Raw genomic sequence first — 26,827 nt, 5'->3', positions numbered from 1 at the left:
GTAGCCAGAAGAAGGTGGAAATGGTCCCATAAAGTCTATCCCCCAACAATAGAATATTTCTATTACAGGAATTGGGTTTAATTGCATCATATGTCGCCGGGACAGAGCATCTAATTTCTGACACCTTTCACATGATCAATAGAAATTGTTAGTGTCTTTGAACAAAGTGGGCCAATAAAGACCACACTGTAAGATTTTTGCAGTAGTCTTTTTCATAGAAAAATGACCACCACAAGCTTCATTATGACAAAAGTTCAGAATACTAAAAATTTCATCATCTGGAATGCAACGTCTCATAATTTTGTCAGGCAATACTTAAATAGATATGGATCGTCCCAATAGAAGTTACGAACCTCGACAAAAAATTTACGTTTATCTTGTACACTCCATGCAGTTGGAAGTTCGCGAGTCACTAAGTAATTAAAAATATGAGCGTACCATGGCAACTTAGTGACTACAAAGAGATGTTCATCAAGGAAGTCATCTCGAATGGCTGGGCCATCAGCGGAATCAGAAAATTCATGACGAGATAAGTGGTCCGCTACCACGTTTTCAACTCCTTTTTTGTCTTTTATGGTTAGATCAAATTCTTGTAATAGAAGGATCCACCTAATTAAATGCGCCTTAGCATCCTTTTTGGAAAGGAGGTATTTTAAGGCGGAATGGTCCGTAAAGATTGTGATAGGTGAACCAATTAGGTAGGAACAAAATTTGTCAAGTGCAAATACTACAGCAAGTAACTCTTTTTCAGTAGTAGAATAGTTCATCTGAGCACTGTTAAGAGTTTCACTTGCGTAATAAACAATGAAGGGCTTCCCTCCCCTTCTTTGACCTAAGACGACTCCTATAGCATAATTGCTAGCATCACACATGACTTCAAACGGTAAGTTCCAATCTGGTGGCTGAATGATAAGGGCGGAAGTGAGTTTTGCAACAAGCGTTCAAAAAGATTCCTCACACTCAGGTGTCCAACTGAACACAACATCTTTTGCTAGGAGGTTTGACAAAACATGAGCAATTTTCGAGAAATTTTGTATGAACCTCCTATAGAATCCTGCATGCCCAAGAAAAGATCGAATGTCTTTAACAATCTTGGGGGTGTGCAGCTTTGATATGAGTTCAATCTTTGATTGATCGACCTCAATTCCTCGTTCCGACACGACATGCCCCAAGACTATGCCTGATGGCACCATGAAATGACATTTTTCCCAGTTAAGTACCACGCCTTTCTCTTTGCAACGTTTAAGCACAGATTCTAAATTGAGAAGGCTTGATTCAAAAGAATCTCCAAAGACTGTCAAATCATCCATGAATACTTCCATACATTTCTTGATCATATCACTAAATATGCTCATCATGCATCACTGGAAAGTGGCTGGAGCATTGCACAGGCCAAATGGCATACGCCGGAAGGAAAATGTACCAAAAGGACAAGTGAATGTGGTCTTATCCTGATCTTCTAAGGAAATATCGATTTGGTAATACCCTGAATAACCATCGAGAAAAGTATAGAAATGATGACCTGCCACACGTTCCAATATTTGATCGATGAATGGAAGTGGAAAATTGTCTTTGCGTGTGGCTGCATTTAACTTTCTATAATCAATGCACATGCTCCACCCAGTTGTGACCTTGGTAGGAACAAGTTCCCATTTTTCATTTTGTACCACTGTTACCCCTGATTTCTTGGGAACAACCTGAGTTGGGCTAACCCATTTATTGTCAGCAATAGGATAGATTATCCTAGAATCAAGAAGTTTCAAGACTTCAGTCTTAACTACTTCCTTCATCGTCGGGTTCAATCTTCTTTGAGGGTCACGGTGTTGTATAGCCCTGTCTTCCAATTGAATGTGATGGGAGCAAATTAATGTACTAATACCTTTGATGTCAGCTATCGTCCATCCTAATGCATCTCTTTGTTCTTGCAACACATTAATGAGTTGGTGCTCTTGTGTGGCATTGATCTTGGAAGATATTATGATAGAAAAAATGTTGTCAGCTCCCAGGAAAACATGCTTAAGATCCTCAGGAAGTTGGGCCAACTTTGGTTGAGGAGCTTTTTCAAAGGAGGGTTTTGGTGTTTCTCGATCTTGAGGGAGTTCCTCAAAGAATGGATTCCAAAACATGGTTCTTCTAGCCTGTGAGTGTTTGACGATTTCAGGGTTGATTTTAGAATCATCTGGCTCATAAATTTTTAAAATTTGGAAGAGGTGATTAAAATGACTAGACGTGTATTTCGCTTCGACCTCTTCTGAAATAAGTGTATCGATCAGATATGATTGGAAACACTCATCGTTATCAGGTGGTTGTTTGCCGATGTGGAAAACATTCACTTGTAGAGTCATGTTCCTGAAAGATATTTTCATGAGACCATTCCTACAGTTAATGAGTGCATTTGCTATTGCGAGGAAAGGTCTACTGAGAATGATGGGAATTTTGGACTCTATACTCACTTCAGATTAAGTGTCCAAGATGAGAAAATCAACAGGGTAATAGAATTTTTCAATTTGAATCAAAACGTCATCTACTATTCCCCGAAGTTTCTTAACTGATCGATCGGCCAGTTGTAGCACCACAGATGTGGGTTTGAGTTCTCCCATACCTAATTGCAAGTATATTGAATATGGCATGAGATTTACACTTGCTCCTAAGTCTATAAGGGATTGACCAAATTCCTGCTCCGCAATTTGGCATGAGATGGTGGGACAACCAGGATCTTTGTACTTAGGCGGTGTCTTGCAGTCAATTATCGTGCTAGCTTGTTCTGCCAAGAATGTATTTTTCTTGACATGGTGCTTTCTTTTGACGGTGCATAAATCCTTCATAACCTTGGCATAAGCCGGCACTTGTTTGATCACATGCAACAATGGCAAGTTGATCTTCACTTGTGTTAAAAGGTCTAGGATTTCACCTTGATTTTCCAGTACCTTTCTGGTGGATTTCAAAGCTTGAGGAAAGGGTGTCTTTACTGGAATTCTTATTGGCGCATCATCATCTAGAGTGGGTGTTGACGTACTCATGGTATTGGTTAACGGTGAAACCATACTTTGACCACTTTGAGTAGAGATGGCAATAACCTCTTTGAAATTTGTATCTGGAGAGGATGAGGTTTGTGCCATGTGTTGCCCTTTTTGATGGATTAGAGGTTGAGCAGGAAGTCTACCATGCTCTTGAATTGCCAAAGTAGTGTTTAGCTTTGTCATTTGGATTTTCATGTCTTTCATTTCCTCTACCATTTGTGTGAAACAAGATTTGAGCTCTTGAGTTGAGGCTATTTGAGTTTGTGCAAGCATCTGAAAAGCATTCTCTAGAGAATTACTTGACTGCATGTATTTTGAGGAGCAATGTATGCTTTTGGCGGTTGTTGTTGTTCAGACCTCCATTGGCTCCCAAATGCTTGGTTTGAATCCTTCTAGCTGAAATTTGGATGGTTGTGCCAACCGGGATTGTAAGTGTTTGAGAAAGGGTTATAAAGCTTCTTGTAATCCCCTAAAGCATTGCATTTTTCCTCATTTCCTCCTCTTAACTCACCAAGAGTTGGGAACTCTTGCAGTTGATGTTCCATCCCTCCACATATGAAGAATGGATCCCATGTCTCTACCTTTACAACCATATGGATTCCTCTACCTTCTTGAGATTTGAAAGCCTCAAATTGTTGTCTCAATGATTCAATTTGGCTTTTGACATTGTCATCTTCCCTTGATTGGTAGATTCCAGTTGATCGTGGCCTGTCCATAGGTCTCGGTCCATTCCATGTGTAGGACTTTTCAGCGAGATTGTCGAGGTACTCAAAAGCTTCATCGGGATCTTTTTGACGGAATTCTCCATTGCACATCATTTGTATGAATTGTCTTTGTCCGGTTGCGAGACCGTCATAGAAATAGCTGATCAGGCGCTAGCTTTCGTATCCATGATGCGGGCATTGATTTATCAAATCTCTAAACGTCTCCCAAACCTGATGGAAAGTTTCATGGTCATTCTGGATGAAGGTAGAGATTTACCTCTTAAGGCTGCTAGTCTTATGGGGCGGGAAATATTTGGCAAAGAATGCTTTTGTCATTTCGTTCCATGTTCCGATAGATCTAGGCCTTAAGGAATACAACCAGCTTTTTTGCTTTGTCTTTGAGAGAGAAAGGAAAAAATTTCAATCTCACAATGTTGGTGACATCAGCTCGGTTGTTGAATGTAGCCACCACCTCTTTGAATTCCCATATATGCATGCATGGACTCTCATTTCCAACCCATGGAAGGTTGGTAAGAGGTTAATCATGCTGGGTTTGAAGTCAAAATTTGGCATATTGTTGGGATACATTATGCATGAAGGTGTGGTTGTACGCGTAGGATATAAATAATCCTGTAGCGTTCTTGGTTGGAATTCATCTTGATGAGCCATAGTGGGTGGTTCAGGAAGTCTTGGTGAATCTGGAGTGTTTGAACGAATGGAAGAAAACGACGAACTAGGAGAGTTTTCTAAAGTTTCTACTTGTCGTCTCTATTTCATGGCATAAATATATATTTTTTTATTTTGTAAGTATTATAAGTGCAAGTATGTAATAGTGTAATAAGTATACACCAAAAATGTTCCCAGGCCAATTGGGAAGGCTGCCAAGGTACAACTTTAGGCCCAAGAGCTTTTCTAGAACTCCCCTAGGTTCTTAGAAAAGATGGGAGGGTAACGCTAACACATACCTTATTTAAGAACCAATTTTTCTAAGACAGAACAAGTTTGCTTTTTACTAATTTCCAAAATTACACAAATGTTCTCAATACTTTAATTTTTTTATGCTTTTTTTTGGAAAAAACCTAAATCTAGAAAATAAATTCTAAACATAAAACTAAAATAAATAATAGAAATGAATAAATAAAAATAAAAATTACTGAGGAAAAATAAATTAAAAGAGAAATTAAAAAAAAATATACTAATTTTTGTTCAGATAGAAAAAAGTTTAATTTGTTATGCAAACCTTTAATTGTAGAATTACCTCCCCGGAAACGGCGCCAAAAATTGATATTGCCCAATAACTCCTAAGCGGTCGCAGTAATAATTGAGCTATGTTGTATCCACAGAGAGGTAAAATACAAGTATAAAGAAAGATTAGTAAATTAGAAATAATAAACTTTGAAATAATATAACTTTGAAAAAGAATATATATATTTTTTAAACATTAAATAAAAAAAATCAAGGAATTAGAATCAGAAAGAAAATATGGAAGGCGTAAGTTTCATTCATGCAAAGACATATATATTTTAATAAAATTGATTCATTCTACTATAATTCTAAACCATTAATTATAGTTGGAATATATATATATATAATGAAACTCACCTTAAAATATGTTCTTTAATTAAATTATACTAACTTCTAATTTTAAAAACCTATCATATTATATACATTAGAGCGACAAAATGCCAATGGCAGAATGCAGTAAAAAAACATATAGTATAAGAAATATCCTAAATTAAATTAAGAGCCTAAATTACATAAGAAGAGCATGACTAGACTTATGTAAAAGACACTATTAAATTTAGAAGAAAATAAATTTAAACGTAACAAAGATATAGAAATGAAGAACAAAATAAAGAATAAATATATTAAAAATATAATGCGAAACATGAACTTCACTCTAGCGTTTCCACAAGAGAATTTAGCCTAAAATAGGCATTGTTTTCACTCAAAGAAATGTAAAAGAAATCAAAGAAAAATAGGAAAAAGAATGTTTTTCTCTCTAATTATACTCTCCACCTTAATTCCACAATTTGATGTTTTACACTGGTTTTGGTTCTCTATTTATAGAGAAAATAGGACCCACAATGTGTAAATTCATGTACAAAATAGTGGGGGAAATGGCTGCAAAATTGGAGCAAAGTGGGACAAGTGGCTTGGATTAATTGGCTATCAGAAAAATGCTGCTGGTGGAGTGGGAGACACGGAGGCCACGTATCGGCCCGTGAGAGGAGCTCGGCAAAAGGCGTCAGGTGGCTGGGGGGACAATGTGGGCAAGTGGGGAGCAATTGCATACAACTGGGGGACAAAAGGCCACGTGGCGCTTTCTGACTGGCTCAACAGGGAGACGTGGCAGGTGGGGTAGGCTGGTAGGTGCGTCAGGCGCGGCTGGAAGCGTGGCTCGGCTCGGCTGTAGTGGCTGGCTTGTGGCGGATGGCTGGAAGAGGACACGTGTCGCCTGCTGGAGGAACGTCTCGGCTCTAGGCGGTGCGAATGGTAGACTGCCATGTGGGCACTTGCTGAAGTCTTGGGCCTATTTCACCTTCAAAAATGCCACTTTTTCATAATTTCTTCAATTATAATTCTTTCTTTCTTCTTTATTTTTCTTTATGTCAAAATACATTTTATTTCCTGAAAATTGAACACAAATTAAATTAAAATTAATATTTTCTAATATAAAATATATGACAATAAATCCATGAAAATGTTAATTAAAACTTAATTAATTTTAAACTTTAAGATTAATAAAATGATACTTTTGAACACTAATCACCACCATAATGATATTGGGATGAAAGTATTCTTAAAAATATCACTAAACCTGATCCACCTCTCAATGGAAGCACAAATCTGTTGACGAAATTTTTCACCAACAGTAGATTAAGAAATTTGTAAAAGGGAGATTAGGCTTTTGTAAACTCTGAAATAAGGACACATGAAATTTTACGTGGTTCAGTGCTTAAAATCTACCTAGTCCATGAGTCAATATTATTCTGTTTATGAACTCTTAGAGAAATTGTATTTATAGAATTAATGGAAAAATTTATAAATGGAGCATGTTTGGCCTCGAAAAGATGTGATTTGGACAAAAAAAAAGACATTTGAGTTGTGACGCTGAGCATTAGAGCAACGACGATGCGATTAGACAGAGACGCCAAATTCTTAGATGTTGAGGGCTGTGGCACTACCTTTTTTAGTTGCAGTGCCATAAGTTGGAGAATTAGGGCTGTGGGACTCATGCATTAGAGCCGCGAAGCTTGTTTAGGCAGAGACAGGACAACATTGGTTCTTAGACATGGGCCACGGCTCCTGAGGCGGTCAGAGTGCGAATTAGGGCAATTTAAGCAGAGGAAAAATGGAATTTCACATTAAAAACAAAAACGTCTATATAATTATGATGATTTTTGAGAAAAGAAACCCTAAGGAGAGACTCAAGAAAACACTTTGTGGAGGCAAAGGATTGAAGATCTACCAGCTTTTATCATTCTTTTTCATCTTCTTCTTTTACTTTCTATTGTAGTGATGTCTATACATAGTTTAACGAAATTGATTAAGTTTAATGGATTCTTCTTGAAACCTTATGACTATATAATGTAGTTTTATGAATTTCCTATCAATATTGTGAACTATTTGTCTTGTGTTTAATGCTTGTGAATGTTTGATCACCATTTGCATGATTTATATGATTTTAACCTGAGATCTGAGAACTGAAGGATAAATATACTATAGTATAATAATCATAAATTTATATTGGACAAGAGTACCCGTATGATTTGTGTAGCTTAGGATTACGTATTTAATGCCTGCGATATGTTAATTTACCACACAGATGTAGAAGATTTTCTTATTGTAGAGAGTTATAAGTCCTAGTAAGAATATAATTTACAGTTGTAATCTGCTATCACGATAGAGATAAAAATTCTTAAATTCACATTAAAGATACATAGGTGGATAGTTGATGAAGTTTATAACTCTATATCATTATCCATTGAATTAATATATTTATTAATGAGTTATTTATTATGTCTGATTAATTATTTATTTATTTTAGTTTAGGAAATTCTATATTCATTATTTGTCAAATCAATACGAAATAAAGATTGAATTTTGGTAATTAGTAACGATCCTTCTGGAGGACGAGGAGGCAGTGGAGGAAGAGCAGGCCGTGGAGGACAAGTAGGCCGCATATGTACACTCTGCCCCTGAAACTCTCAAACTCATGGCTGGTCCTACTTTTCCTTTCCTTAACCTGCACCATTTAGCACCTGTGAGTCAAGGCTTAGCAAGAAAACATTAACATGCTTATAAGCAGTACATTATCAGATCCCAGAATCATAAATAGCATGCCAACAGTAATAACCTTACTCATGCATGCAATTTACTCCTATAAGTGACCATAGAATCACACTAGCGCTTCAATGCCCATATCTCAAATAACCCGTCTTTGAGCTAGCCAAGCAGGTCTGATGCTTCACATTCTAGATGACCCTAGGGGCGTTCAAGCGTGTATCTCGCTTCCGGGTCAGCTTAACCCTATCGGCCAACATTCGGTATGCTATTATCGCCCTCGTCCTCTCAGACTGTCCATCTTTCTAAGAATGATAAGCGGTACTAAACCGTAACAGCGTGCCCATAGCTTTCTGCAGACTCTCCCAAAACATGGAGGTGAAGATGGGATCCCTATCGGTACTATCGACCTCGGAGCCCTGTGAAGTCAAAAAATTTCCTTTACATATAACTCGGCATACTATTCCACAGTATAAGTCGTCCTGACAGGTAAAAAGTGGGCAGACATGGTATACCTATCCACAATCACCCACACCGAGTCATGTTGTCCCACGGTCTTTGGCAAGCCAACAACGAAGTCCATGGTAATATCTTCCCACTTCCACTCTGGAATCCCTAGAGGCTGCAGTAACTATGTCGTCCTCTGATGTTCAGCCTTAACTTGCTGACACGTTAAGCACTTGGCCACATAATCCACCACATTAATCTCTTAAAAATTAACACGCAAGTATATGTGGTCAAATCAAGTAATATACGATATGTAAAGTGTCGATCCCACGAAGACTGATATTAATTACCAATAATTAACTTCTAATTCTAATTGATTTAAATAATAATTTAAGAATTATGAGTAAAATAATTATTACTAAAATTACGAAAACAATTAAGCACTAGAGAAATTCAGAGATAAAAAAATATGATTTAATTCAATGGATGTAAAAGTTAGGGTTTTAGTTTCATCAACCATCCACTTATGATTTTTAACCAATTTTCAATATTTCTTAATTCTATTGTGATAGCAGATTACAAATATATTATAGTCTTGCTAGGATCTATAATTCTCTACAACATATTATTTACTACATCTCTGTGGTAAATCAACATATTACAGGCTTTAAACACGTAATCCATGAACTACACAATTCATAGAGGTACTCTCATCTAATATAAAATTGTGATTATCTACCTATAGCATAATTATCCTTCTCTTATCAGAGGATAGGTTAAAATCATATAAACGTGTAAATGGTGGTCAATCATTCACAAGCATTAAGCATAAGATAAATAATTCACAATAGGAGAAAGAAATTCAAAAAAATTGCATTAAGAAATCAAAAGCTTCAAGGAGAATCCACTAACACCCTAATAACAAGATTAGTTCAAAACAAACATAATGAAATCAATCAAATAAAATATAAACATAAACTCAAGAATAGAGAGAATAAAAAAGAGATCAAGAAATCAAACTCTCAGACCTTTAATGTTCTCCCAAGTCTCTAGTAATTTATGAACATCAAAATTAATTCATCCCCTAATTAACTCTTAAAAACGTATTTAAAATAGAAACCCTAAAACTGTTTTTCAAAATAAATGACGATTTCTCTCTTTTGATAGCCACGAAAAAATACACGCGTCGCGGCCCTGGTATTTAAGCGCGCGACACGCCTCTCTGAATTTACGAAAACACGGTCTCTGACTCCAGCAAGCACCGCAACCATTCACCCATGCGCCGCAGCACTTGAAAACTCCAGAAAATGGCTCTCTCTGTTTTTCCCTTGCTCTGCAGCTCTTCATGTAAACGCCGCAACCCTTCATGTTGACCCAAAAACTTATTTCCAAAGCTCCAAAATGAACAAGTCTCTCTGCGTATGAATCATCAACTGTCTTCTTGTCAACTTTTAGCATAAATTTCCCAAATTGTTAGGATTTTTCATTCATTTCCACAACTCCATGTTTCCTTATTCTATTTCCTACAAACATATCAAAACAAGTGTAATACCACACAATATTCCACCAAATTGACTCAAACTTACCCTAAACACAGGTTAAAAACTATGCTAAAAACTTACTCATCAAAATCCCCCAAACTTGACTCTTACTCGTCCTCAAGGAAACCAAAACAATCAACTCAACTAATGAACAAAAACACAACACACACACACACATGAATCAAGCCAACAACAATACTAAGCCTCAAGCTATGACAAACAACTCACTTATATAATCTTCAAGGAACTCAACTTTTAATCCCGAATTTTAGTTAAAACATTTATTCCATTCAATTAAACAACAAAAATAACAGCTCTCAAAATCATGATTAACAAATAACATGTAATTGAATTTATTTATGCTCACTAAATTTTCACTTCAATCCAACAACTAAATAATATCCCATAAGCTTGCTACACTTGCTAATCTCCACTAATGTAGACAAAACATGCTCAGAAATCAATAGGTCTTTTCAAGCTTATAATTGAATCGCTTAGGCAAAGGTGGATGAGAAAGTCATCTAAGATCAAAATGTACCATGAACACTAACCAACCAATTCAACCTTTAATACAAATCACAAGCCCAATCCCAAAGTTCCAAATATCTTATCATTTCGAGAGAAATTCCATAATCAATTTTTTTATATATATATAACATTACACTCCCCCAAACTTATTCCTTGATAATACAATTTGGAGTGTAATGATTTCTCAACATTGTATATATATATATATATTTTTTTTCTTTTTCTGCTTTTCTCTTCTTTATCTCAAAATATATTTTCTTCATTGTTGACACAACTTGTCATACATAACCTCCTATTACAAATCAATCCCAATTACTCCCAATTATCGTTCCTATGCTCATGGTACATTCAAGGGAAAGAAAAATAATAATTAGGTTCTCAGGTTATAAGGTTAAAGCAAATGTCAATCAATTAAAAAAAATCGATTTAGGCTCAAAAATGGATAACTAAGGATTTAATACGTCAAGGTTGGCTTGAAAGGCTCAAACAGGCCAAAGAAATGACTAAATGATTTTTCTAAGACTGCATTATCTAGGATTTCCCCTCAAAAAGCAAGCAAACAAGTTCTAGGATAAACCAATTTCAATCTTCCTTTCCTATTTTAAATTTAGCAAGAAATGTTTTTATTCAATCACATAAAATTTATCAAAATCATGATTAAGCTCTCAATTATTTAAGTGTTTAAGAAAAATAGAACAAAATATTCAACCAAGCACACAGATTTTTTTACAATTTTATTCCCATTCAATTTACACAGCTCATCATTCAATCATATTATCATTGGCTAATCATTGTCAACTTGATTCAACTGACACCCTAAACAACTTAAAAAAAATACAACTAACACAAATTAGACATAATCAACACAAAACAAGATAACACAGACACAACAAACAACAATAAATCTCTTCCCCCAAACTTAATATAAACATTGTCCCCAATGTTTGTTTTAAAAAAAATAAAATAAAAGTAAAGAAAAAGAGACTTACCATTAACATTCAAAATGGTGGAGGCAGCGGCGGTTGATAAGGAAAAAACTGAGATGGTATTTGGAATGGAGCTACGTCTTCATTGTTTTGGAGGGACCACTTATTCACCAACACATTGAGTTGGTCCACGTGAGCGATTTGATACTCACTTTTCTGCGCTAGATACTATTGCATATGCTGATTTTGAGCTATATGATAATTGTTCTATTGAACCAAATAATTGAATTGATTCTGCCTCATCTGCATATCTGGATCAAAGGTACCAACTTCAGGCTGAATAGGTGGCTGTACAACTGGTACCTCATGCATAGGCTCCTCAGGAAGAGTACCCTCTTAGTCTGCTTCATTATCCTCATCTTCTACATCATTAATTCACTGTCTTTTATCAGTGGTACGCGGTCGAGGTGGTGGTGCTTCTAAGGAAGGTGGTTCATAATTAAGCACCCTATTTTTAGAAATTACAGACATAGGCTTCCTAACTACGCCACTTCCAAACATAACAACTCCATATGTACGGCATAAGCCAGTGATTAATGAGCCATGTCCTAATCCTGCCGTAGTAGTCAACATGCTAATATCTTTCATACTTTTCCTAATAATGTGACCCACATCAATAGTCATCCCAGTCATAATGGCATACACCAATAACAACCTCTCCTTGTTGATATCCAACATGTGAGTAGTCGACATTAGTCGTGCACTCACAAAATGCACCAAAGCCCGAGCAACATGATTCAATTGATAACACCAAAGATACTTTGGAACACCACCAACAATAGTAAAACGAGCTCCTGGTATACTCAAAGTTTCAGCCACCTCTATCCAATTAATATCATCCCCATGAGCCCATTGATGATAATATTGTACAAAACAGCAATAGTATCTATACCTACAGGAACTTGGACACCTCTCACAAATACTTCCGTATTTTTCATCTTAACATAATTCGCATAAAATTCTAAAACCACCAAAAAATTTGAATGGCTTACATCCTCCGCAGCAAACATAGCCCAACCCCTTCGTTGAATTTCTCCACGAATATCTTCATAAGTAGAAATTTAACAGGGTGATTCAGTATACTCAAAACCTCTCTGACTTATCACCTTTCTCTTACGTATCCTTTTATACCGATCAAAAGCTGCCTTACTCACAAATTTTGTAGCATCATATTCTGGTGGCTATTCAGGTTCCTTAGAAGAAGATGGTCTATTTGTGTTCCTAGAGGATGATGCCCTAGAAGGATTTATTTTAGGTCCCATAATATCCCACTAAAAATTTTACAACACCTCCCCTATATTTTAAATATTCCCCAAACTTCACAATATATTTTCAAACAGTTCAAAATCTCACAACAATGCTTCTCAATCCACACAATAATCTCAAAACAATAATCCCTTCAACAATGTCTTCAATATAAGGAAATCACCCAAAAAAAGTTCAAATATTTGTAGAAACACTTACTTGAACCCTTCAATTTCACCAAGTAACCATTAAATCACCATTTGAACTCCAATGGATAGAATTTGAAAAATAAGGGTTTGAAGGTTTTGGGAATTAGGGATTTCTATAGAAAAATAGGGAATTTGAAGGAAAAAGAAATGTTTGGAGGATAATATATAAGGATTCAAGGTGTAATAGGGAATTGGAGAGAAAATTTCTCGGTGAAAAGAGAGAAAATTTAGAGAGAAAATTGAGAGAGAAATCTTGAAAATTTTCAAAATGGGAGAAGAGACAAAAATGGAAGAGGGGAAACCCTGTTAAGGCCTCAGATCCCACAAGAGCCACGGCGCGCTCCCTTAAGCGCCGCGGCCCGTGTCTACTTTTAAAAAATATATATATTTTTTGAGAACCCGATGAGACGCCGCGGCCCTTCACCCATGCGCTGCAGCGCTTGCTGCATGTCGAGCCATGGCACCCTCTCTGGTTTTGTCAAGGCCCGCGACCCTTGCTCTATCCGCCGCAACCCTCTCTTCAGGCTTCAACATTTTCATTTTTTCAATAGTTTTCACGATTTCCACGGTTCTATTACATTAAAAAAATACTTAAAAATAAAAACTAAAAGAAAATAATATGTCAAACCAAAACTAAAAAAAAAATAAAAACTAAAATTGTTCATAAACTTTAAAACTGAAAAACAAATGAAAATTAAAAATAATGACATGCCTCTCAACTGCGCTGTTGTTAACATCATTTAGTCGGACACTTCTTTATCTTCAGATCAAATGGGTTCCAAAATCACCACGGACTGGCATTTTTCAACTGGACCCTCCAAATAATGTTTCAACCTCTGACCATTCACCTTAAAATGCCCTGTTTTCTCACTACGAACCTGCACTGCTCCATAAGGAAATGACGTAACTACCGTGTATGGTCCTGTCGACTTCAAATTACCAGGAAAAAGTTTAAGTCTGGAATTAAATAGCAAGACTTTATCTCCTGGATGGAAATCCTTCCTCAGTATTTGCTTATCATGAAAGGCCTTCGACTTCTCCTTATAGATCTTTGCATTCTCATAAGCTTCATTTCAGAATTCTTCAAGCTCAATTAACTCCATAAGCCTATTCTGTCTCGCCATAGAGATCAATATTTAACTTTTTCATAGCCCAATAAGCTCTATGCTCCAGTTCCACTGGTAAATGACAAGCCTTACCAAACACCAATCGATATGGTGACATACCAATCGGAGTTTTAAATGCAGTGTGATAAGCCCAAAGTGAATCATCAAGCTTCTTCGACCAATCCTTCCTCGAAGTATTTACTGTCTTTTCCAAGATACCTTTTATTTCCCTATTCGACACTTCAGCTTGGCCATTTGCAATTGGATGATAGAATAACGCCTTTCGATGACGAACACCGTAGCGAGTACAAAGAGCAGTGAACCACTTATTGCAAAAATGACTTCCCCGATCACTAATATTTGCTCTGGGGGTGCCGAATCGAGTAAAGATATTTTTATGATGGAATTTATGTACTTCCTTCCCATCACAAGTAGGAGTTGCTACGGATTCTACCCCTTTAGAAACATAATCCACCGCAAGAAAAATATATTTATTATTATACGATGATGGGAAAGGTCCCATAATGTCTATCCCCCATACGTCAAATAACTCAACTTCCAAAATACCAGTCATTAACATTTGATCTCTTCTCGATATATTCCCAGTCCGTTGACAACGATCACAACTTTTGACAAAATCATTAGCATCTTTAAATAATGTAGGCCAGTAAAACCGACTTTGCAAAACCTTTGTTGTTGTTCTTGTTCATCCAAAATGACTGCCGCAATGCAAACTATGACTGTGAGTTAAGATTGACAACATCTCCTCTTCTGGCACACATCTCCTAATAACTTGATCAGGGAAATGTTTATATAGAATAGGCTCCTCCCAATAATAATGCTTCAACTCCGAATAAAATTTCTTTAGTTGTGCCTTGTAATCTCAGGAGGTATAACCTTGGCAGCCAAATAATAACATAGTCTGCAAACCATGGAACATCCTTGCAAGCACTTACTTCGAACAACTGCTCATCAGGAAAAGCATCATTAATCTGAACTTCTTTATCAAGAGAATCTTCATCAACGTCCAATCTAGACAAATTATCAGCCACCAAATTCTCAGTACCTTTCTTATCCTTAATTTCCACATCAAATTCTTGTAACAACAAAATCCACCGAATAAGACGAGGCTTGGAATCTTTCTTTGTCATAAGATACTTTATCGCTGAATGATTTGTGTAAACAACCACTTTATTCCCAATCAAGTATGGCCTAAATTTATCAAAAGCAAACACTATGGCCAATAGCTCCTTTTTTGTAGTTGCATAATTTATTTGAGCATCATTCATGGTACGACTTGCATAATAAATCGTTATGAATACCTTGTCAACTCTTTGTCCCAACACTGCCCCAACCACAAAATCATGGCGTCACACATCAGTGCAAATGGTAAATCCCATTAAGGTGCAACAACTATAGGTGCCGAAATCAATTTCTCCTTAAGTATCCTAAAAGCTTGTTGACACTTCTCATCAAAATCAAACGTAACCCCATTCATTAAAAAAGTGGACAGTGGCTTCAAAACGTTGGAGAAATCTATGATAAACCTCCTATAAAATCCCGCATGACCTAAGAAACTCCTTACTCCTTTTACTAAAACTGGTGGTGGAAAATTCTATATTGCAGAAATTTTAGCCCTATCCACTTCAATGCCTTTCTTAGAAATCTTATGCCCCAATACAATTCCTTCATTTACCATGAAGTGACACTTTTCCCAATTAAGCACCAAATGCGACTCTTCACACCTCCCCAAAACTAGCTCCAAATTGGTCAAACATGTGTCAAAAGAGGACGCATAAACCGAAAAATCATCCATAAAAATTTCAATCCCCTTCTCAACCATGTTATAAAATATTACCATCATACACCGTTGAAACGTGGCTGGTACATTACATAACCCGAATGTCATCCTTCTAAAAGAAAAAGTCCCATAAGGACATGTAAATGTTGTCTTCTCTTGATCCTTCGGTGCAACTACAATCTGCTGATAGCCTGAGTACCCATCTAAAAGACAATAGTAGTTATGCCCCGCCAACCTATCCAACATTTGATCAATAAAAGGCAAAGGAAAATGATCTTTCCTAGTTGCCTTATTCAACTTCCGATAATCTATACATATCATCCAACCCGTCACAATCCTTATTGGAATCAGTTCATTACTTTCATTCTTCACCACAGTCATACCACCCTTTTTAGGTACTACTTGCATTGGACTCACCCAAGCACTATCAGAAATAGGGTAAATCACTCCAACATCTAACCATTTCAAAATCTCTTTCCTCAACACTTCTTTCATTGTCATATTAAGTCTTCGTTGAGCATCAATAGTTGGTCTCGCATCATCTTCCATGAAAATTCTATGCATAAATGCCGATGGGCTAATTCCTCTTATATCAGCTAGAGTCCACCCTATAGCAGTTTTATGAGCTCTTAACACCCTCAACAACTTCTGAAAGAAATGATGAAACTATAACCGGAAGAGTCTCTTTTTCCCAAAGATAAGCATAATGGAGATGGTCTCGTAAAACTTTCAATTCTAAAACAGGTGGCTTCAGAATCGATGGTAATGGCTTTTTTGGTCCCTCACCCAATTCTTCAAACTTCTTATGCTTCCACGTTTCAGATGATTTTATCCACCTCAAATAACTCACTGCTTCTTTATTCTCCTCACCATCTACATCATCAAATGTAAGACTTAATTCAAGAGGATCCTCACTTAATTTTTTTCTTCCTAGTGCTTCTTCTACCACATCAATTGAGAAACTACTATCACTTGCTATAGGATAAGTCATAGCCTTAAACACATTAAATACTACTTCTTCTACTTGAACTCTTAGCTTTAACTCTCCTTTTTACACATCTATCAATGCTTACCCAATTTCTAAGAATGGTCTCCCCAAAATAATAGGAACATTCTCATCCTCCTCCATATGAAGAACTATAAAATCAGCTGGAAATATAAACTTATCCACCTTTACCAATACATCTTCTATAATACCACGTGGATGCTTCACAAATCTATTAGCCAGTTGCAATGTTACTATGGTTGGCCTAGCTTCACCCAAAGCCAGTCTACGGAATATTGACAAAGGCATTAAATTTATACTTCCCCCCAAATCACAAAGTGCATGCTTACATTCAAACTCCCCAATTGTGCATGGAATAGTAAAACTCCCAAGATCTAGTAACTTTTGAGGAAGTTTCCTTTGCAAAATCGCATTACATTCTTCCGTTAACGCCACTGTTTCATAATCACCCATCTTTCTCTTATTAGAAAGAATCTCCTTCATAAACTTTACATAGCTGGGCATCTGTTCTAATGCTTCTGCGAACGGTATATTTATATGTAGCCTCTTGAACACCTCTAAAAGCTTTGCAAACTGTTTATCTAAATTATGCTTACAAAGTCTTTGTTGATATGGAATTCTAAAATGGGGCTCAATACTCATAGGTGGAGTCTCCTGTTCTTTCTTAAGGTCTTCAATAACATTTTCATCATTAAACTTCTTTTCTTCTTTACCTCGAGTATTTCCCTTCTGACCTTTTTCTTCTTCTGACCGATTCTTCTTTGGCCCTTCATACCTCGTTCCACTCCTCAAAGTAATAGATTGGCACTCTTCTTTAGGATTAACTTCTGTAGTGCTAGGAAAATTTCCTTGAGCTCTATTAGACATTAAAGTAGCCAATTGCCCTATTTGAGTCGCCAAAATTCTTATGGACGCCCTAGTTTCAGTCATAAATTAGTTAAGTACATCAGGTTGGGGTTCAGCTGGTTTCATTGGGATTTGGTGAGGTGGTCTATTTTGTTGTTAATAATAGCCAGGTGGAGGGTTTTGGTGTGCATATTGTTGTGGATATGGTGGCCTATTTTGGGTAGCTTGATATTGTGGCTGAGGTGGAGGATAAGGTTGTAGAGTATTTTGATTATTAGACTAGGAAAAATTAGGATGATTCTTCCAAGCTGGGGTGAAAGACATGGAATTGGGATTATTAGGTTGTATTTGGTAATTTCCTATAGCTTGTACTTTTTCCATGGGCATGTTATTCATATCTATAGCAGGGCATTGGTTTGGTTGATGGGTGGTACCACACACTTCACAAAAGTTTTGAACTTGCATAGCTTGAGATGGGAGTGTATTCTTTTGTAGTTCCTTTGTCAAGGCCGCTACTTGAGTTGTAAGCATGGATATAGCATCCAATTCCATCATTCCAGCCACCTTCTTCGGTTGTCCCCTTTCAGTTGGCCATTGATAATTATTCATCACCATCTCCTCTAATAACTCATATGCCTCATTAGCACTTTTACTCATAAAGGCACCTCCCGCTACGACATCTATAATTGTCCTAGTGGTTCCATTCAACCCATTATAAAAATTATGCACCAGCATCAACTTTTCTATTCCATGGTGTGGACACTTCCTTAACAACTCCTTAAAGCGCTCCCAAGAATCATACAGTGACTCTCCATCCAACTGATAAAAATTATTAATTTCTCCCGTCAATTTTGCAGCCTTGGTTGGAGGAAAGAACTTGGCAAGGAACTTCTAAGCTAACTCCTCCCATGTAGTGATAGAATTTTCCTGTAAAGATATCAACCAACTCTTCGCCCTGTCCCTTAGTGAAAATGGGAATAACCTCAGTCTTATAGCATCATCACTCACCCCATTCATCTTGAACGTTGCACATAACACCAGAAAATTAGATATGTGTAAATTGGGGTCCTCCGTTGGCATACATCCAAACTGAACAGTTGACTGAACCATCTGAAGAATTGCAGGCTTAATCTCAAAATTGCTGGCAGCAATTGTTGGAGGTCTAATGCATGAATGCACTCCTGTAACAGTAGGAAGTACATAATCTCTCAAAGTTCTTGGGCCTTGCTCCCTAGGAACTTTTGCAGCCCCTTGACCATTATTAGCAACATTTCAAAAATTGTCAGCCATGATAAAATCCAATCTCCTTTTTATTTTTCGATTCTGTCTGCACGTTCTTTCAATTTCCCGTTCTATTGGTATAATCTCCTTTTGTCTATTGCTTCGCATATACCAAAAATTCCTGGAACACAATAAACCTTGATCTGAATAAATGTTAAACAAAACAAAAAAGAAAACAAATCAAATTAGAACAAAAATTAACTTTATTGAAATTAATAAAAACAGTCCCTAGCAACGACGCCAAAAACATGATCTCTTTAAAATTAACACGCAAGTATACGTGGTCAAATCAAGTAATATACGATAAATAAAGTGTCGATCCCATGAAGACTGATATTAATTACCAATAATGAACATCTAATTCTAATTGATTTAAATAATAATTTCATAATTATGAGTGAAATAATTATTACTAAAATTAAGAAGCACTAGAGAAATTCAGAGATAAAAAAATATGATTTAATTCAATGGATGTAAAAGTTAGGGTTTTAGTTTCATCAACCATCCACTTATGATTTTTAACCAATTTTCAATATTTCTTAATTCTATTGTGATAGTAGATTACAAATATATATTATAGTCTTGCTAGGAACTATAATTCTCTACAACATAGTATTTCCTACATCTCTGTGGTAAATCAACATATTGCAGGCTTTAAACACGTAATCCATGAACTACACAATTCATAGAAGTACTCTCATCTAATATAAAATTGTGATTATCTACCTATAGCATAATTAGCCTTCTCTTTTCAGAGCATAGGTTAAAATAATATAAACATGTAAATGGTGATCAATCATTCACAAGCATTAAGCATAAGAAAAATAATTCACAATAGGAGAAAGAAATTCAGAAAAATTGAATTAAGAAATCAAAAGCTTCAAGGAGAATCCACTAACACCCTAATAACAAGATTAGTTCAAAACAAACATAATGAAATCAATCAAATAAATATAAACATAAACTCAAGAATAGAGAGAATAAAGAAGAGATTAAGAAATCAAACTCTCAGATCTTCAATGTTCTCCCAAGTCTCTAGTAATTTCTGAACATCAAAATTAATTCATCCCCTATTTAACTATTAAAAACATATTTAAAATAGAAACCCTAAAACTGTATTTCAAAACAAATGACAATTTCGCCCTTCTGATAGCCATGAAAAAATACACGTGCCACATCCCTGGTATTTTAGCACCGCGACGCGCTTCTCTGAATTTGCGAAAACACGATCTCTGACTCCAGCAAGCGCTGCGGCCCTTGAAAACTCCAGAAAATGGCTCTCTCTGTTTTTCCCTTGCGCTGCAGCTCTTCATGTAAGCGTCGCAACCCTTCATATTGACCCCAAAACTTATTTCCAAAGCTCCAAAATGAACAAGTCTTTCTGTGTATGAATCCTCAACTATCTTCTTTTCAACTTTTAGCATAAATTTCCCAAATTGTTATGATTTTTCATTCATTTCCACAACTCCATGTTTCCTTATTCTATTTCCTGCAAACATACCAAAACAAGCGTAATACCGCATAACATTCCACCAAATTGACTCAAACTTACCCTAAACACAGTTAAAAACTATGCTAAAAACTGACTCATCACACATCCCTCTTCATGCCCGACCACCAATACAAAACTCTCAGATCTTGGTACATCTTCATCGTACCTGGATGTAAGGAGTAGGGAGTGGTATGTGATTCATCCAAGATCTCTCGCCGGATATCAAAATCCATCGGAACACAGATTCGATCATTGTACTTCAGTAACCCCCATATCCGAGAGAGATAAGTCGTTAGCCGCTCTGACTAAGACATTCTGCCTATGATCTCTCAACTGAGAATCCTTCCCCTGCGCCTCCTTGATCCTCTCAAGGAGTGTGGACTAAAGAGTGATGTTTGCTAACTGACCAACCACCAATTCTGTACCTACTCTAGTCATCTCCTCAGCTAACTTATCAGATATCTGCCTCAAATTAAACAATTGTCCTGGGCCCTTCTGACTTAATGCATCAGTCACTACATTAGCCTTCCCAAGATGGTATAGGATATAACAATCATAATCCTTAACTAACTCCAGCCACCGTCTCTGGCGCATATTCAGATCCTTCTGAGTAAAGAAGTACTTCAAACTCTTATGGTCGGTGTATATCTTGCATTTCTCACCATGTAAATAATGTCTCCAAATCTTAAGTGCGAATACCACCGCTGCCAACTCCAAATCATGCGTGGGACATATCTGCTCATACTCCTTTAACTGTCTTGATGCATAGGCTATCACTTTTCTAGCTTGCATCAGCACACACCCTAAACCCTGTCTTGAAGAATAACAGTAAACCATAAATATCTCATTATTTGTCAGCAAACTCAACACTGGCGCGGTGATCAGTCGTCGCTTCAACTCTTTGAAACTGTTCTCACATCTGTCTGTCCAAACATACTTTGTCTTCTTCTTTGTCAGTTCTGTCAACGATGTAGCTATCCTGGAGAACCCCTCAACAAACTGTCGATAATATCTTGCCAATCCCATAAAACTTGTAACTTCCAGAACGTTGCTCGGTCTAGGTCAATCTCTCACTGCCTCAATCTTACTTGGGTCACCAGAATCCCCTCCTTACTGACAACATGGCCTAGAAACGTAACTTATGGTAACCAAAACTCGCACTTCCTGAACTTAGCATATATCCTATGCTCCCTCAACCACTGCAATACCAAACGCAGATGCTGCTCGTGCTCTGTCTTTGACTGAGAATACACCAGAATGTCATCAATAAACACAATTACAAACTTGTCCAAATAGTCCTTGAAAACCCTGTTCAACATATCCATAAATGATGGTGGGCATTGGTTAATCCAAAGGACATAACCAAAAATTCATAATGTCCATACCTCGTCCAAAAAGCGGTCTTTGGTATATCCTCTTCTTTATTCCTTAACTGATGGTAACTTGACTGGAGATCAATCTTAGAAAACACTCTACTTCCTTATAGCTGGTCAAATAAATCTTCAATCGTAGGCAGTGGATACTTATTCTTAATGGTCAATTTGTTCAGCACCCTGTAGTCAATACACATCCTAAGAGATCCATCCTTCTTTTGATGAACAACATTGGAAAACCCCATGGCGAGAAGCTCGGTCTGATAAACCCCAAATCCAATAGTTCTTGCAGCTGAATCTTCAACTCCTTCAACTCTGCCGGAGCCATTCTGTAAGGTGTCCTAGATACTGGCTCCGCCCCTGGTGCCAACTCTATAACAACTCAATCTCCTGCTACGGCGGCAACCCTAGTAGGTCCACTTGAAATAAGTCTGGAAACTCACATACCAATCTGGTCTCCCCCAGTCCAACCGACACAACCCTAGAGGTATCCACAATGTTCGCTAGGAATCCTATGCAACCTTCCTGCATCAGGTCTATAGCCTTCAGTGCTGAAATCATAGGTACCTGCGGTCCACTGACTGTTCCCACAAATACAAAGGGTACCTCCCCTTCTGGTTCAAAAGTCACCATCCTGCGCTTGCCCTCAATCGTCACCCCAAACTTCGATAGCCAATCCATCCCCAGGATCATATTGAAGTCATCCATCGCAAGCTCAATCAGATCAACAAACAACTCACTACCATCTATCTCTACTGGCAAAGCTCTAATCCATCTCCTAGAGACTACCAATTCCCCAGTTGGCAACAAAATCTGAAAATCCCTAGCATACAAGTCAGTAGGTCTACTTAGATGATCTATCACTGTAGCAGACAAAAATGAATGAGTAGCTCTTGAATCAAACAATGCAATATAAGAAAACCCAACACTAGAAATCTGACCTGTCACAACCGAGTCAAAGTAAACAGGCACTGCTTCAACTCCTCTTTCCTGGCTTGTGGACAGTCCTTCTTCAGATGATTGGCACTCCCACAGACAAAACAGGCCCTGATCCTGCACTCACTCTGGTGTCATCGTCTACATCGAGGACACACTGGAAAACTCTTTCAGTTGTCACCTCCGCCCTGATGGACACTAAAAGCACCCTGTGCCCTCCTATCCAAGCAAGGAGGAACAAAAGAATCTGGGGCCTTTCTCTTCTGCTCACTGGAGTCATTACCCCGATTGGATCCAATAAAAGGAGGCACCATCCTCCTGGCATCGCGCCTAACAGCGCTCTTTCTCCAAATCTGATCCTCGGCCCCCTAATCTGTAAGGGCCTTGTCCACAACCTGAGCATATTTAGTAGTCTCTGGATCTAAGGTGATCTTTACATCACGGGCGATCATAACATTCAACCTCCGTACAAATCTGTCATTTCTTGCCGCATCTGTCGGCACCAAATCCGGCGCGAACTTCGCCATCCGGTCAAATTTCAGAGCATACTCAGTAACGGTCAACCGATTTCGAGTTAGGTTGATGAACTCGTCAACCTGCGCAGCTCGGACTGCAACACTATAATACTTATCATTGAAGATGTTCCTAAATTCTTCCCAAGTCATAATTTCCACATTCCTTCTCTGAACCACTACATCCCACCAGATGTGGGCATCCTCTCTGAACATGTAGCTGGCACAAGCTACCCTTTTGTTCCCTTCAACCCTCCTAAAATTCAGGATGGAGGAAACCATATTCATCCATTGCTGAGTCCGCAGTGGGTCTGGTCTACTCTCAAAGGTGGGAGGATGTTGCTTCCTGAACCTCTCATACAAAGGTTCCCACTTGTTCTCCATAGTAGGCTAAACCGGCACTGGCGCCATAACCTGCTGAACCGACAACCCAGTGACCTGTGGAGGAGCCTGCTGCCTCAACTGTCGAAGTTCTATCTCTGGTCGTTGCAATCTTGCTTCCATTTCGGCAAACATCTGTTGCCAATTCTGTGGGGTAGGTGGAGGGTCCTGACCCTGATTGTCATCCTCGGCTCGACTGCCGCGGAGTTTAGATGATTGTCGAGGCATCTCAACAATATGCCTGCAATCAACGACGCCGCTCATCAGGCATGATAAAAACATCCAAAACCACGTCTCAATTCACATCAGCCAACCATAATCAGCCGTCCACATAACACAAATAGCATATAACACTCAACGGGTCGTGCCCTGACATCATGCATATGTTAACTCATTCATCATGCTCTATATGAAATAAGCAGGAAAACAAGGCATGTAAGCACATATTCAAGAATGTAAATCAATTATTACCAACCAACTCTGAGTCGAGCTTGTCACTGATGGTGAGCGTACATGTTCGGTCAATCTCCAGGAACCATAAACCTTGGCTCGCTCTGATACGAAGTTGTAACGCCCTACTACCTTAGAGCGCGTTACTAAGTGAGTTTAAAATGTGCATTTAACTTGCTAGTCAAGAATTTAGCTCAAAAGTGTAACTAAACTGTATTAAAGTCACATAATTTGAAAATGTAATCATTCATTGAAAATTATAAGTATTTTACATTCGGGATCCCAAAATACTGTTTATAAATATTTACAACTCAAAATATGTTTAAAGTCGACTACACAAAAAAATAGGATTAAGTACAAAGCATCTCCCAAAAATGCCCCTGGTCGTGGCAGCCAGGCAGACCAGTCATGTATGCGCCGCCTCACGCTCTCCGTACTCATGGTTGGTCGATCTTCCCCTTGCCCTTACCTGCACCATAGAGCACCCGTGAGCCGAAGCCCAACATGAAAACTCCACACAAATAGATAACATATGCATATCAATCACTCAGCATATAACAAATCCGCTAATAGGCTAAACACGTACGACCATGCCGTCCTAGGCGCTTTACCAGGCCCTGAGTTTGCGGTCTACACCATAAGGATATCCCAGGTATCCTTTAGGGTCTTACCCTGGCAACTCGCACTCCGTGTGGTAAACGCTGCTCCTGGCCCCTTGCCGTTCTCGGCCTTCGCCGTTCCTAGCCCTTGCCGTTCTCAGCCTTCACCGTTCCCGACTCTTGCCGATCATTCACATATATGCATACATAGCATAATTAAACAAACACTTAAACATGTAATAAAACAATCAATGGGCTACGACTTGCACATAATCATATAGGGTCGTGCCCTGCAACACAACTATGGGGCCTCGCCCTGCTCTATGGGTACATCAATTTTCTTACCTGTGTCACGAGCTTCTTGAGCACTGAAATCTTGACCACGACCCTCTAACCCAAGCCTCGCTGAAAACCTAGTCACAACACATACATAGCACTCTCGTTACAATCCAATTCATAATATTCTCCCGAAACCAATCCCATGCTGTCGGGACCTCCTGTTTTCCCACACAAGGTAGCGGAAGCGTCCCCTGAGCCCCCTGCGTCTAAACCCTAAAAACACAATTTCCGCTGCCCAGAGATTGGCCTAGTGCCATGGTACAACCCTATAGGGGCCACGGTGCCCCGAATGGTCCCATGCCCTGATTCAGCCTAGCGCTGCGACGCGGAAGAACAGGGCCGCGACGCTTATATGCGAACCCAGAAAACTAGATTTTTCCCCAACATTTTCCCAAGCAAAAACTCTTCCAAATCAACCCCAAGGCACTCCCATGTCCCAAATCAACTTAAAACGCCAAATAGACAGTATGGCAACTCAAAAATAACAACAACAAAGCTTAAATACCCTATCAAACCCATAAATCACCATGTGGTTTAAAACTTTATCAAACTTAAACCACAAACCAGAAAACTTAAACCATTCCAGAATGTAAACCTCATAAATGCATGAAGTTCTTACCTTAAACAAGAATTCGACCTTGAGCTTCCTCCAAATCCAACTCCAAGCTAAACCCATTTGATTCCCAAGTTGAATTCTCACAAACAACAAGCCAAAAATCCAGCTTTCAACTTTCATTCTCAAACTCTCAAGAACAAGCTTGGAAACTTAAAGAAAAACAGGGATGAATCCTTACCTCTGTGTTAAACACACCCTTGAGCTAATTACCCTAGCCACAGCAAGCAAAATCCTTCAATTCCTTAGTCTAAAATCCTTAAGATTCTTCAAGCTCTCAACCACCAAGGAGAGGGAAAGAGAGAGCCGAATATGAGAGAGAGAGAGAGAGCTGAGAAATTCTGTTTCCTTTTTCCTTCCTCTGCTTTTGCCAAAATGATCCAGCATTTCCCAGCCCTTAACTAATTATAACCAGCTACCAAAATGACCTAATTGCCCCTTAATTTAACCTAAGTCCTCATATGCCACCAAGGGTGATTTATTCCTTTAACACATCCCGCTAAGTCCTCGAGTATGCCTAAAAATCCCGGTTAATCCCGACACGTCTAAACTATTACTGAATTACTAACTGCTACTCAATAATTCCCGCACACTTTTATATATTCCCAAAATACCCCTAAGCTCTTCCCGAGCCGGGTATTTGACCCCGTTGTGACTCTCTAGCTAAACAACTCCCTAGGATTGTCTCAGATCGTGCACCACAATTATATCACCACTCACACGTGGTATCAATCACAATACACATAAATATAACATTTATGCCCTCAACGGGCTAAAATTACAAATATGCCCCTAACAACCAAATGGGGCCCACATGCATATTTAATTCACCTAAACATGCACTTCTAATCATATATTCATAAAATTCACATATTAATACAATATATCACTTATTGCCCTCCATGCACACTAATTAAGGCCCTAAGCCAAATTTGGGACACTACAACAGATCTCATCCTCCTACCTCTACAACTACTGCCAGTTCTCTTGAGCTGGTGGTAGGGCCTGGCCCTGGTCATTCTCTTCCCTGGCCTGTATCTCTTGGCCAGCCAACCTCTCTTGCCTTCAAGGGAACATACTGACAACTGGCTCACTTCTCAGTGATCAATTCAATCATTAGGTAAG

The 26,827-nt window shown here is 38.1% G+C and overlaps 1 protein-coding gene and 2 non-coding genes across 3 annotated transcripts; 2 read left to right on the top strand and 1 right to left on the bottom strand.

The window, feature by feature from the left end:
- Positions 1-3,905: 3,905 nt before the first annotated feature.
- Positions 3,906-4,012, top strand: LOC133787401 (small nucleolar RNA R71). Its single transcript, XR_009872426.1, has one exon. It is a non-coding gene; the product is annotated as a small nucleolar RNA R71 (small nucleolar RNA).
- A 12,481-nt stretch (positions 4,013-16,493) lies between these two features.
- On the bottom strand, positions 16,494-18,383 carry LOC133785458 (uncharacterized). The gene is made up of 3 exons (XM_062224690.1): positions 18,161-18,383; positions 17,072-17,707; positions 16,494-16,921 (listed from the first exon to the last, which is right to left on the bottom strand). The coding sequence occupies exons 1-3, from the start codon at positions 18,381-18,383 to the stop codon at positions 16,494-16,496; spliced, it is 1,287 nt and encodes a 428-aa protein (XP_062080674.1).
- Positions 18,384-18,471: 88 nt separating this feature from the next.
- LOC133787758 (small nucleolar RNA R71) lies at positions 18,472-18,578 on the top strand. Its single transcript, XR_009872760.1, has one exon. It is a non-coding gene; the product is annotated as a small nucleolar RNA R71 (small nucleolar RNA).
- Positions 18,579-26,827: the final 8,249 nt, after the last annotated feature.

The sequence above is a fragment of the Humulus lupulus genome, chromosome 6 (assembly GCF_963169125.1).
Source record: "Humulus lupulus chromosome 6, drHumLupu1.1, whole genome shotgun sequence".
Classification (NCBI taxonomy): domain Eukaryota; kingdom Viridiplantae; phylum Streptophyta; class Magnoliopsida; order Rosales; family Cannabaceae; genus Humulus; species Humulus lupulus.
The sequence above is the reverse complement of the archived record's forward strand: the minus strand, read 5'-3'. Positions and strand labels throughout refer to the sequence as shown.